Source organism: Zosterops lateralis (genome assembly GCF_965231275.1).
Source record: "Zosterops lateralis genome assembly, chromosome: 1".
NCBI lineage: Eukaryota > Metazoa > Chordata > Aves > Passeriformes > Zosteropidae > Zosterops > Zosterops lateralis.
Window position 1 is genome coordinate 3,335,031 of NC_139762.1, and position 13,763 is coordinate 3,348,793.

A 13,763-nucleotide genomic window follows, 5' to 3' on the forward strand; every position below is an offset into this window, starting at 1 on the left:
TCCCCACCAGAGTTATGAGATAAAACAGCTCTACAATCAGTTTCAACAGATTGGGAATAGAATACATCTTGCATTGCAGCCCAAGACAGACCCTTTCTCTCCTCTCTGCAGCCCCATCATTTGTTGAGGAGCTGATGGACCAGGCTGCGGCTGCTGGACAGTGCGTGACGCTCTCGTGCCGGACGGCAGCTCACTCCTCCCTGCACATCACCTGGTTCAGAGGTGAGTGACACTGCCACCCCTCCAGAGAGTGGATTTAAATCTCTCTGGAGAGATTTCAATCATGGAGCTGAGACAGAGGAATGTGCTTAAAGAAAGGAGTTATTCTGATGTATTTCATTATAATGTGTAACATCTCCTGAAAGCCTTTATGCTTTGTTTACTTCAGAGATGCTGTGGACAAAACAGGCAGTAAAAGCTGATTCTATGAAGTAATGAGGTTATACCAAGGACTTTTGGTCCATTTTCCTTGTAGCTATTCTGGAACTATTAACCTTTTTATTTTGTTTGATTGTTCAGTAAATGAAAAGGTCTTACAAAGGATCCTGATCTATCCTGTGGAGTAGCTAAAATGACAAATCAGTTTTAAATGTATGCTTAAAATTAGAGAATATATAGCAGGTTGGGGGGTGGGAAAACAGAGAGAAAGGAATGGTTAGTAACAGCTTGTCCAAGTGCCTCAGGGTGCCTGTAGACACCAGGGACAGAGCTGCAGAGAGAGCTTTAAACAACTTGGTATCAATTTGCAGGGTACTTATTGATAAAATCTTACACAAGGCCCACCTGTAAATGAGCCTGTGAAGATGTATCAAGTCCTGAGGGCTAACCTGCAACCTCCAAGAGTGGCTAAGAATAGTATTTTGCCAGATGGCTCCTTGAGTGTGTTTTGTAAAGCAAAAAGTTTTAATAAATGAGAAAATAGCAAATGATACAAAGATAAAAGGACAAAAGCCATGCACAGGTGTTAGAGAAGCCCTTACACCTGGCTAGGACACCCCAAAAAGCCCATAGCACCTCTGTGGTCCTTCTTAAGTACCTAAAGTTTTAGGAGGGCTTTTGGCTTGCTGTCCAGTAGAAACCAGCTACGTTTCAGAAGAACAGCTGCAGAGACCAAGGGGTGCCTTTGGTGCACTGGGCCAATTACAATGACGGACAAACAGAAAATTCTGGTGCTTCTTCCTTAAAAGTCATGGGTGTAACTGAAACCCCTTTTCCTTATCTGGAAACATTTGTTGGGATGTGGAAATGCCCTGCTACAACTTACCTCTCCCATCTGCTGCTTTCCAGATGGGATACCTGTCCAGAGCAGCAGCCGGATCCTCATCTCATCCACACTCAAACACTTCCAGCTGTTAACGATTCTCTCTGTTAATGCTGAGGATTTCGGTATTTACACCTGTGTGGCCACAAACTCCCTGGGCTCAGCATCCACCTCTTGCGTCATAAGAAAAGCAGGTGAGAGAAGAAGCAGCTGCAGAAATAGGTATTTAAGTATTTCTGCCCCCAAATGTGTAACCTATCAATACATTTGAGGTGAGATTTCTGCATGTGGGTGCAGAGGAAGATCTCTCCCTTGTTGTGATCCACAGCCTGTGCAGGGTTCATTCCCTCTTCTTCACTCTCTATTTTCTCTCCTGGATTAAGAGCCACTCCAAGACAAAATCTTAGTATTGAGTTTAAATGAGGGATGATAAAATTAGTGTTCCACTAGCTGTGTGTATATATGTATACATAATAAATTACATGCCTTATATATATATCTGTAGCTGAGACATGCTGGCTGTAGAGTTTTGTATCACAGCAGTGCTGCTGTTAACACTCATGGGGTTTTGTGCCTCCTCTTCACAGAGGTTCCCCCCAGCCCTCCACCCCCTGACATCGTGGAGGTCTACAAGGATGGAGTGCAGCTGGTTTGGAAACCTGTGGAAACCAACACCCCTGTCCACTACACTGTCCAGTGCAGGACTGAAGGTAAAAGTGCTGTCCTTATGCTTTGCAAGGAACACCTTGGTTTGTAGGATCTCTTCACCAGCTGGATATTTCAGTAACAATGAAATCATTGTTATTCAGAAACAGCCTGATTTAACTCCCCAGTTTAAAGTTAGGAATGGGTTTCATACAACCATTATTTAACCATCTAAAAGTTAGGGGTTGTGCTGGTTAAAGCAGCCTGGGATTTGCATATTCTTACCAAGGCTTTGCTAAAGTGTGAATCAAACAAGGCTGAGTGGATGCTACAACCAAAAAAGTGAGCACGTACAGGAGAAAATGCCTGGTTTGATATGCAGCTTTGAGTAATGTGACAAAATTAGACACTAATGAAACAACATCATCATCCCAGGCTCAGGCTTTCTGTACAGTCCTGGAGGAAGATGATTTATCAAACAGGCCATTTATCCTCTGCTGAACAGCTGTGCTTTCTTTTCCCACTGACTACAGAGGAACCTCAGGGCAAAGAGCCAGGACAAGATATCCAAAGTTTGACAAAACTGCAGCAACTCTTTGATATTCTCTTTTGAGGCTTGGTCCAGAGGCTGATGAAAGTCAGAGGATCATTTAATCATGGGATGGTTTCAGTTGGAAAGCACCTTAAAAACCGTTTAATTCCAGTCTTCTTGCCATGGGCAGGGACATCTCCCACTATCCCAGGTTGCTCCAAGCCCTGTCCAACCTGGCCTTGGACACTTCCAGGGATCCAGGGGCAGTCTCAGGTTTAGTTTTTCTTTTCCCCCAAGATTCCAGGCTGGTGGTTCAAGTGGATCTTTTTCTCTCTCTGAAGGCTCTGAACCAGACATGAGAATGAACAGGATTCTCAAGGTCTTATTTTTCTTGGTTTCTCGCGTTGTTTATTAATTCTTATCATACAATTCTCTGTGTTCGGCCAAGGTGTTCACAGCAGCTCAGACACGATGTGACTCCCTCCACGATGGGAGGTCACTCTGCTTTTATACAGATAACTACATGGCTATTCTTTACAACTCTGTGCCAATGCCTAACACCTGTACAAGAAGGGTCATTTCTACTTTGACCCAACCCCCTCAAACTACTTTGTGTCATCACCACCTCAGAAGATGGAGAATGAGGAAGAAGGAAAAGAACTTAAGGCAACACCCTAATTCCTCCATTTTGTCCCCCACCTCTAAGAACCCAAAACGACCAAATTTTCCACCCGGTGATGGAACTACACTACACTACACTACACTATTTTCTTTCACATATTTGTGACTTGTAATTCCTCTCTGTGTTGGAAGTTTTTTCCATGGACTGAAATCAAAGCCTGTGTCTTCCTGGGCTCTGTGCCAGGCAAACCCCCCTGCACAGACCCCAGACCCTCTTTCTCGGGTCCCAGACCTCTCTACCGAGGTCTGTGACCTTCCAAGGCACCCAGAAAGATGCCCTGGACTCTGACAGGGCATCCCCAGCTTCTCTGGGCATCCTGTGCCAGAGCCTCCCCACCCTCTGAATAACAAATTCATCCTGACATCTAATCTAAGTCTCCCACAGTTTAAAGCCTTTCCCATTCGTCCTGTCACTATCTGCCCTTGTCAAAAGTGGATGTTTTTCTGTTTAGTTACAAAAGCTTTGTATCAAATCCCCAAGGCTGTTCTGCCTCTCCTGGGATGGATTTGCTGTTGTTATGATGAGTGTGACGTCTGATAGCAATTCCTGCTGCAGCCACACAAACACAGCCCTTCGCATTCAGCCCCTCTGTGTTCCTTCACTTAATTCTCCAAACAAACAAACACACCAAGGCTCCCTTCTGGATCAGCAAGGGCAGCAGCTTTCTGCCTTTTCCCTCTGGAGCTGGTGTGAGTCACTTTCCCTCCCAACACCACCTTCTTCATCATTACTCCTCCTGACACAGCTGTAGGAGAGATTTTGGGGAGGATACAAAGTCCTTCCAATTAGGAAGAAAAATGGGAAAACAGCATCTACAATTTTCCACTGCGTTCTGGCAGTTCCAGTGCATTTGGCAGGAACACGCAAAACCCTGCTCTCCTGAACGCAGGAGGATTAAGACAATCAGGAATAAATTCCTTGTTTTATCTATTATTTGAAAATAGGCTTTTCTATGCTGCTTCTGCACATATTTTCCTCTATTTCTAAGCTGTATCTGCTCCTTCTTGCACAAACAGCCCCCAGTTCAACCAGGACCCTGTAAAATCATTGATACCTTGGGTTTGGGTGGGGAATTGTTGCTTATCTAATGGTTTGAGGCTTTTTGCCAGAGTTTATTTGAATGGAAGGATGGGTTTAATCTCAGGTAGTTGCAGAGAGTTGGGTTCAGCCTTGAGCACAGCAGCAAAACATGGGATGCACCATCATGGGGTAGGAATGCTGATTTAAATGTTTGCTGGGGATTTTCTTCTTCCTAACTTAGTGCCACAAATAATGAGTCCAGAACATACCTACAGTTCCAGTCCTGTGAGAAATTGTCTGAGTTTCATAAAAGTTGAGTAAAACCATCCATGTTTCAAACACTGGTTTTGCTGGGATGGTTCTGTCCAGGAATCCTGCACCTCATGGTCTCAACTGGATTTAAGACAGAGCCAACAGGAAAAAAAAAATTAAAAATCATGATTTATTTTTTGTTTGGAATTCTTGATATATTTCCAGTAGAGTTTGGTGGTATGAATTAGGTAAAAGATTAAAAAATACAGCAAAATTTCACCACTCCTCTGGAACAATATTGGCACAACTTGGAATTACCAGGTGGACACCAGCTGATTTTAGAGAAGAATAACACAGGTACAGCCCCAAAGTGGGCCATGGTGAGTTGGTTTCTCCACATAAGCAAATTTAGTGGGACGAAAAAAACAACAAAAAAACCACAAAAAAATATCCCAAATCTCAAAAAACCTCCAACTCATTGTGACGATCTTAAAATGAGTCCTGAACTCTTTTCTCTCTTCCCTTGGTTAAGACGGAGAGTGGACGACTCTTGCCTCTGACCTCACCGACTGCTGCTACTATGCCAGAAATCTCCCCCAGGGGTTCATCTACCACTTCAGGACAGCCTGCACCAGCAAGGCAGGGATGGGCCCCTACAGCCAGCCCTCTGCCAAAGTGAACATCACTGGGAAGGATCAGATGGGTAAGACCAAACGCAAAGAAAACTTTGGGATTTTCCTCCATCAAACCCATTGCATCCTTTTAGATGTGGCCCTAGAAGGCAAGAGCAAGTGAATCAAGGCCAATTCCACTTGGTTTAGGGTTGTTTGGGGATTATGCATCTAAAATTAAATGATTTTCTAATTGTTTTCTAATTCTAGACACAGGGGAATAAGTATAAACATTAAAAACCCTAATAAGATAACAATATCATGTAAATATAAACAATGTGTAGCTATATAAAATTCAATAATAAAACAAAAATCTGGGAACTGTAGATTACCTACTGAAGACACTGTTTTGATTTGAGATTATGAGGAAATGGGTCTTGTACAATAAATGTTTTACTGTAGGCATTTATCTACTGATACAGATCTTGAACTGGTGAAAACTCTGGACTTGCTTATTTAGGACTAAATCCTAAATTCAGTAGTTAACTTGTCTATTCTGGTGTTTTCCATTGGGAATGATTGTCCTTCTGTGGTGAATTTTTCCAGCTGTCTTTTGTCTCTGAAGTTAAGAAATCTCGATTTACTATTTTTGTCACCTGTTTGACTACTTTGTACTGCACACATGTTTTCAAAATTAAGAGATCCATGGCCCCACAACAAACATATCCTGACAGCAGGGGAAATGTCCTTTCTGTAAAGAAACAGAAGGATGGTGTAGCTGGAATTTCCTCCCAATGGAGAGGATTTCACTGTAAAAATCAGTTCACAGAGATATTTTTAACTCACCCCAAGTCCTCTGCTGTCCTTTTTCTCAGGATTTGTTATCACATCTCAGCATGTCCAGCTTTTCCAATCAGATGCTTTAAAGGGATGCTTTAGTACTTCAGGGAGTGCTGGGACACAACCACAGAACCAGAACCAGAGGGACAAGTTCCAGCTGCTGCTCTGAAAAGCCCAACCACAAGAACTTCCTAATTTCTCATTAGTGTTTACCATATCCTGAGGATTTGTTGTGTGAGAAAATAAGAAACAGTGGCTAAGATGTTTGATACCATAGCACACAACACAGAATCCATCTCATAATGTCTGGAGTGGCCACACCAGGAATTTTGGGGTGGACAGAACAGAATCTGTTGCATTCCAGTAGCACTGAGTGCCACAGCTGGAACACAGGGTCACCTGGAGGAAGCCCTGCTGACATCAAGAGGTCTTCATTGAAGACCAAAAGTTGGGTAGTTGTAAAAGCAAAGTACTTTATTGCATCGTTAAAATCAGTCTCAGGAGGGAACTGGTATTACAGTTCATGCCAATATGCCAAAAGCCTTCTAGCATGAAGTCCTTAAGTCCCAAGCAGAAGCAGCAGGATCTTAACAGCAACAGTGACAGCACCTGTAATCTGTGTCCCCTAAGTGTGCTACCATCCTCAAAGCAGTGCATCTTTTTCTATTTTTAGCCAATCAGGCTCAAACATGAATTTTCTTGCTGGACTTATCCTAAGCCAAGATTGATGTGTGACAATATTCATAATTTCTTGCACAAATTCTACACATAGAGCTCTATCTTTCCATCTAAGAATGTTTAGCAAGGCTACATTTTTTATTTTTTTTTATGTCTAGAACTTAACTATCTTTGCAAAAGGCAAGGCCATTGAACTTTAAACTAGATTTTAGATAATTTTCTTACTAATTTAGTCTCTTATTTGGTAAGGCACTTAAAAAATCTTCTACTCATTTAAAACTAGACTTGAATTTCTACCTCACGTCTGTGTGGATTTATGTATTTTAGTTTCTCTGAAGGCTTTAATTCAGCCCTCACATCTTTGGACACCCCTGAGCCTGTGTGGATGAGGCCAAGGGGATTTTGCATCCCAACACTCTGCTTGTCCTTGTTCACAGATAGCAGGGGAGACTCAGAGAGGCTCTAGGTTCCACACAGAACTGTTTCCCCAAGTAATCCCTGTCCCCTTCTCCCTGCAGAGCTTCGTGCTGCCTCGCAGGAGATCCCACCAGCTGTCCCTGAAGAAGAGAGTGAAGTGATCACACCTCCTGAGCCCTTCCCAACCTACCAGACCTACGCCTTCCAAACCGAGATCAAAAGGTAGAGAGTCCAACTGAGTTCTTGATGACCCAGAGGGAAATCCCACATGTGATGGAGGAGCTCTCCTACAAAGAAAGGCTGGGAAAATCGGGGTTGTTCAGCCTGGAGAAGAGAAGCTTAATGGCACCTTCCAGTACCAGAAGGGAGTCTCCATGAAAGATGGAGAGGGGCTTTCTATAAGGGGATTTAGGGATAGGAGAAGAGGATAGCTTCAAACTGAAAGAGAGTAGGTTTAGATTAGGAAAAAATTGGTCCCTGTGAGGGTGGGGAGGCCCTGGCACAGGTTGTCCAGAGAAGCTGTGGCTGCCCCATCCCTGGAACTGCTCAAGGCCAAGTTGTTTTACCACCCTTACTGTAAAAAAACCCTCATATCTGGTCTAAACTTTTTTTACTTTAATACCATTCCCCCTTGTCCTGTCACAACAGACATGCTGGGCAGGGGGACAGCCACTTGATATATCATAAAATGAGCCCAGACAAAGTTTCTTGTCCTTGCTGCGCCAACCTTTGCAGAAAACACTTCAGTCAGGGTGCTGGGATTCAACTTTCTCAGCCTAGAAGAAAGACACTGATTTCTGTTGCCAACAGGGGTAGGTAGTTCTCTTGCTCTCTCCTCTCTCTCCAGAGGAGTTAAGCTCTCACTCCTGTAATTTAAAGTGACTGTACAGTTTAAAGATACAGGAGGAAGTGCAAAATGCAACAGCAGATGCAACAACTCCCCACCAGGCACAGATGAAGAACAGCCTGGGGTCCTGGTGGTTTTAAAGAACATTCATTATTTTTCTGCCTCTCAACTCCCCAGGGGGAGCATCTCCCACCTTCATGCAAAACCAAAACCATCATTACTGGCACGTTCAATACTTTTCTGCCTCTCAACTCCCTGGGGAACATCTCCCAAGCTTAAGGTGCCTTTTGTGTTCCTCTGTCCCAGGGGCCGATTCAGCATCGTCCGGCAGTGCCGGGAGAAGGTGAGCGGCAAAGCTCTGGCTGCTAAAATCATCCCTTACTGGCAGGAGGACAAGCAGGCTGTGCTGCTGGAGTACCAGGTGCTGAGGAAGCTCCACCACACAAACATAGCCCAGCTGAAGGGTGCCTATGTCAGCCCCCGGCACCTGGTGCTGATCCAGGAGATGTGTGTGGGGCCGGAGCTGCTCCACTCCTTGGCATTAAGGTAAGAATGAGAGGGAAGAGTTTTCCAGCCAGGGCTGATGTTGGGATGAGGGTGCTGATAGAGTCTCACACATGGCCCAGAATGTAATGAGCCCTGTGAAGATGTATCAATCTGAGGGTTGACCTGCAACCTCTCAGACTGGCTTAATAATATTGCCAGACTCCTTGAGTGTGTTTTGTAAAGCAAAAGTTTTAATAAGAGAGAAAGTAACAAACATTACAGAAACAAAAGAACAAAAGCCGTGAGCGGGTGCCAGAGGAGCATCTGACACCTGACTAAGACACCCCAAAAAGCACTGAGTACCTCTTTGCTCCTTCTTAAATACTTAATGTTTTAGGAGGGACAATTTGGCTTGCTGTCAGGAGAATCCAGCTGCATTTCTGAGGAACAGCTAAAGAGACCTGTCAGTGATTTTTAACCTGGCATTGAGCCAATTACTGTCAGAAAAACAAACACATTTCTGGCATTCCTCCCTTACAAGGACCTGGGGTGAAACTGGAACCTTTTTCCTTATATATAATCATTTGCTTGGTGCAGTGCACAAGATACCTGTTGCTTTCTCCTGACATCATCCCTCTCAATCTGTTCCAGTGCATTGTCATTACACAGGATTTGTAAAGCATTTTTTCTGCATCTATTTGTGAGATAAAAAATATTACTGGAGTTCCCTGCAGTGGGACAACTCAGGGCCACCCAGCTGAGGTGCTGAAAGCAGTTTATACTGGTAGATATGAAACTCTATCTCCCATAATGTGATACATGAAGGGTTCCTTACACCACCACCTGTTAACCCCAACACCATAACATGGAGGTCACTGTGGGTCAGGAAGATCCATTGTTTCTTATTGGACTATGCTTTTTTTTTTTGACTTTGAGATGCGGCAACTGAGAGGCATTTTAAAAACTTTTATTCCATTTTCAGTCTCATGCGATGGTTGAGACAATACAGATGTTATAATTCATGCCATCACAATCAGAAGCCAAACTATTTCCTAATTACAATAAATTATAAGCGTTTTTTGGCCTATCAGCTTTTGCCACACAATGCTGCAAATGCCTTAAAGCCAATCATTTAAAATTACCCCTTGTGGGTACTACTACAATGCACCTTTCATAGTTTATTTCTCCAAAGTATCCAGTCTTATTTGCAAGGCCATTCTTCGAAAATTGTTTCCAGTGCCATTTCTCTCTCAGCAATGTCTGTCCTATTCCATGGCATTTCTAAGTCAGCATCTCTTATCTCAAAGTCTGCACAAAGATGCACACTATGTGAACCTTCTGTCAGGGTTTGAGAATTCTTACAAATCCATTTCCCACAGTTCCTCACAATGGCAGAAAATGGATGTGCTGAAATCTGTGATTACAAAAGAGGGAATTGTGGGTATCAAATCTGCTTTCTCTCTTTCTACATCTACAACATCCTGAACTTGTTGCACCTGTAAACCTGACTCACAGAGTGGACCAGCCTCTCCACACAGAGCTGATTTGCTAGAGTTGTTTCTTCTTGACTCTCAGGGGTCTGATGGGATCAGACACCCAGGGGAGGGTGACAGTGGGTGTGGAAAGGCATTTTTGGGCATGCAGACAGGACTACCTGTGTCTTCTATCCCCTTTCTCCCACCAGGACATCGTACTCAGAGGTGGAGGTCCGAGACTACCTGTGGCAGATCCTCAGTGCCACTGAGTACCTCCATGCACACAACATCCTGCACCTGGACCTCAGGTCAGAGAACATGATCATCACCGAGCCCAACCTGCTGAAGCTCCTGGATTTTGGGAATGCACAGTTCTATACACCAGACAAATTTATTACCATGGACAAATGCTCAGACTATGTGGAAACCATGGGTGAGTAGGGGTCAGTCACAGCCACTTGGGGCTGATCTGCAACATGGGATAAACAGAAATACACAAACATTGGTCGAGGCAGCAAGAAAAGCCTTCCAGGTGCTGCTCTCAGTGACAGAGTGAGTTTGTGAGAGCAGTGGGTGGTGACAGCTGTCCCACTGCAGACCACAGGGGACAAAGCTCACAGCAATGTCACTCTGGCTGGCATCCATGTGTCCATTTATCCAGGGATAAAGCATTGCTGCCATGTGCCCAGAGGTCCTCATGGTTTCACTGCTATCAGCATCCAAGTGGAAGCCCCTCAACCAGCTCCCTGTCCTGGGAGTTGCCTCTTCTTCCCTCTTGGGAAGGCAGCAAAGCATAAAAGTGCCTTTGTGCTGCTCTCAGTGTGTTGGAGAGGATCTTGCCTAACACCAGTTTACTTTTCCAGCTCCAGAACTGCTGACAGAGCAAGGAGCCCTTCCCCAGACTGATATTTGGTCTGTTGGAATCACAGCCTTCATCATGTGAGTCAGTTAATTGTTCCCTACCCCATGAGTGGCTTTAAAATCACCATTTCAGAGAGTTGATCTCAGCTGTGCCCCCTCCTTTGGCTATGCCGTGGAAAGCTGGGGGATGGGAGGGACGGATGGGCAACCTGTGCCAGGGCCTCAATGCCCTCACAGTGAAGAATTTCTTCCCAATATCTAATCTAAAGTTCTTCTATTTTAATTTAAAACTGCTCACCCTTGTCCTGCCATTACAAGCCCTCATCCAAAGTCCCTCTCCAGCTCTCTTGGAGCCCCTTTATATATTGGAATGGGCTCTAAGGTCTCCCTGAAGGCTTCTCCAGGATGAGCAATCCCAATTCTCTCAGCTTTTCCCCAAAGGAGACATGCTCCATCCCTCTGCTCACTTGGGTGGCCTCCTCTGGACTCGCTTCAACAGCTCCACATCCTCCTCACGCTGGGAGCCCTAGAGCTGGAGGCAGCTTCATGTTTTCAATTTCAATTCTTCTCCTGGGGCAGGTTGAGTGCCAACTACCCCATCAGCTCAGATGTTCCCTGTGAATTCCTGAGGACAGCCAGAAAGGGAAAGCTGAAGCTCACGCGGTGCTACGCGGGTCTGTCCGGGGGAGCAGTGTCCTTCCTGCAGAGCACTCTGTGTGCAAACCCCTGGTAAGAGGCTGCCTGTCCTCCCAGCAGCACAGCTGGGCCAGACCCTGGGTGTTTCCCCTTCTCTCCATTTGCAAGGAGCAGCAAATGGATCCCTGAGTGACCCCTCACCTTTGTCTGTCCTAGGGGAAGGCCGTCAGCCTCCGAGTGCCTTCAGAGCCCGTGGCTCCAGGAGACAGGTCTGGACAACAGGCAGCAGGCACTGGTCACCTTCCCCACCACCAAACTGAGGAATTTCCTCATGGAAAGGGAAAAGAAGAGGGGCCTGCTGTGCTCCAAGTATGGCCTCATGATTGCACAGTGAGGTGGATGTGGTGACAGATGGGAATTGCCTCCCTGTGCCCTCCTGCACTGAGTGTTTGGTACCAAACCCTCCTGCCAAGCTGTGGTGCAACAGCTGAGCTGGGGGAGCTGCTCTCTGCCCGATCCCTCTGTGTTTTATCCCTGTGTCCTCCCTGCCTGTGTATGTGTGACTCATGGGAGGAACTGGGACATGGGAGAGTGAAGGCAGCAAACCCAACAGTGACCTTGTAACATGTAGATTTTGTACCACTGAGAGACTTTGAAGATAAGCTGCTCTTCCCTGGGGAGCAGGGACATGTCTACCTGGAGATGTTGCAATAGTGTCCCTGGCAAAGGCTGAGTGCTTTAATTCTTTTTAAAAATCCTGAAATGTCACGTTCCTCTTTGACCTTCAAACCCTGCTTTCCTCTGCAAGGATGGTGTTGGCTGTGTCATTGCTTTGTACTCATAACTCCAGTGTTCCTTTGAGTTTCTCTGCAGTGATTGATGTATCCCTCAATTTTCCACATGAGCAGCAGTTAAGAGGAAGCTTTCTCAGAGCTGTGTCTGGCTGTGTTTAGAGGAAGGAGAACAGGAAAACAGTTCCTAATGCATTACAGTTCAATACTAAAAATGAGGCTGTTTATCCAAGAATGCTCTTTTCCAACAAGTTTAACCCATATTGTTCCAAAGCTGGAAGATGGAGCATTGTGACTCCTTCCCTTGCTGAGCATGCAGAGCAGGAATTGTGACTGAGAGCAGAGGAGCTCTCCCTGTGCTGTGGAGAGGAGGCACCAACTCAATAGACTGTAAAATTTGGAATGTTTAAATGATGTTATCTTCACTGTGTGCTACAGGAGAGAAACCCAGGGTCGGTCTGGCTTAGGGCCAGACTCTGCTCAGTTCTCTGGGAGGAGAGGAGAGTTACACGAGACAGACACTGCAATGAGGGCTGCCCCCCAGAAAACCTTTCAAGACTCTGAATCCTGTCCAATTTAACTTCTTTCACAAATTCAGTCAGGTTTTTGTTGGCACAGGCTGGTTCTATGCTCTTGCTGGTGCACTTTGGGATGGAAAGCTCAGTGCCAGGGAAAAACCTATCTAAACATAAAACTTCATTGTAGATTAACTCACTTGGAGCTTTCATACTCTTCCATATATGACTTCTTTTCTTTTCTGCTTCTCACAACTGCATGCATTTGAGCATGTCTGAGCTCTTTTACAGACTCAACACTGTTTGGTTAAATAAACAAACCATTCTGACAAGCAAATAAAGCCAGATTTTTCTGCTGAATCATTGTTGTTACTTTTACATCCCTTCCCCAGTCCCAATCCACATTTGTGCAGCGCACATCCCTCACCCCTGAGGTCTGACCTGGGCTCTTTGTGATAACCAGTATACACTGTCTATTAGCTGGGAACCACTTCCATGCAAGACATCCACATGAAAAATCCTTTTCCTAGAGCTTTGGAAGGAGCACATCACTTGGTCAGGGATGTGATGATGGCTCTGAGCTGCCCAGCTACCCCAAGGCATTCCTGGGCATGGTTTGGAGCTTGCACTGACCAGAATGTGAAAAGGGCTTCAGAGGAGTGAACCCATGGGTGACAAAAAAATAGGTGAGAGCTGTAGATGGAGCATGGAAAGAGTGAAGAGGTGCTGGAATTGCTAATGGAAATATCAACTGTCACAGTCAAGCCTTACAGGTAGTTTGTTTTCCTTGGTTCTGCCACAACTGCTTGATAGTTCCTGCCTGAATTTCCACCACCACCATGAGGTTGGGGCTAATGACCAGTCTGCCAGGCTGGGATAGTCTGCCCTTGACATGCAGTTACAACATCACCCTGCCCTTGGCAGAACAAAGCAGAATCTGGATCTGATGTTTGGACACGTGTGAAAATGTTTGAGTTTCTTTCCTCGACCACAAATAATCGCCAAAGTTCAAGGTTAGTGTCAGCATTAAAATCAATCCACTGTTCTCCCTGCAGGAGAGGCTTGGATTTAACTTCTGTAAGGAAGTGGTGAGAGCTCTAATTGAAGGGTAATAAAGCAAAGCAGAACTTCCTGAGCAATATTTTATCCTGCACTGATCTAGCAGATAAAACACGTTTGTGGGCTATAAGGTCACAGTGACTGTAGCCCACCCC

At 45.1% G+C, this 13,763-nt stretch overlaps 1 protein-coding gene across 1 annotated transcript in view; it reads left to right on the forward strand.

The window, feature by feature from the left end:
• OBSCN (obscurin, cytoskeletal calmodulin and titin-interacting RhoGEF) overlaps nt 1-12,932 on the forward strand; it is a 186,969-nt gene extending 174,037 nt beyond the window's left edge. The window contains exons 110-119 of the mRNA XM_083873333.1: nt 112-222; nt 1,288-1,455; nt 1,849-1,971; nt 4,925-5,095; nt 7,040-7,160; nt 8,092-8,331; nt 9,956-10,179; nt 10,610-10,685; nt 11,187-11,336; nt 11,460-12,932. Of these exons, the coding sequence (XP_083729459.1) occupies nt 112-222; nt 1,288-1,455; nt 1,849-1,971; nt 4,925-5,095; nt 7,040-7,160; nt 8,092-8,331; nt 9,956-10,179; nt 10,610-10,685; nt 11,187-11,336; nt 11,460-11,637 (1,562 nt within the window). The 3' untranslated portion in view covers nt 11,638-12,932. The remainder of the gene's footprint in view (nt 1-111; nt 223-1,287; nt 1,456-1,848; nt 1,972-4,924; nt 5,096-7,039; nt 7,161-8,091; nt 8,332-9,955; nt 10,180-10,609; nt 10,686-11,186; nt 11,337-11,459) is intronic.
• The last annotated feature ends 831 nt before the right edge of the window (nt 12,933-13,763 follow it).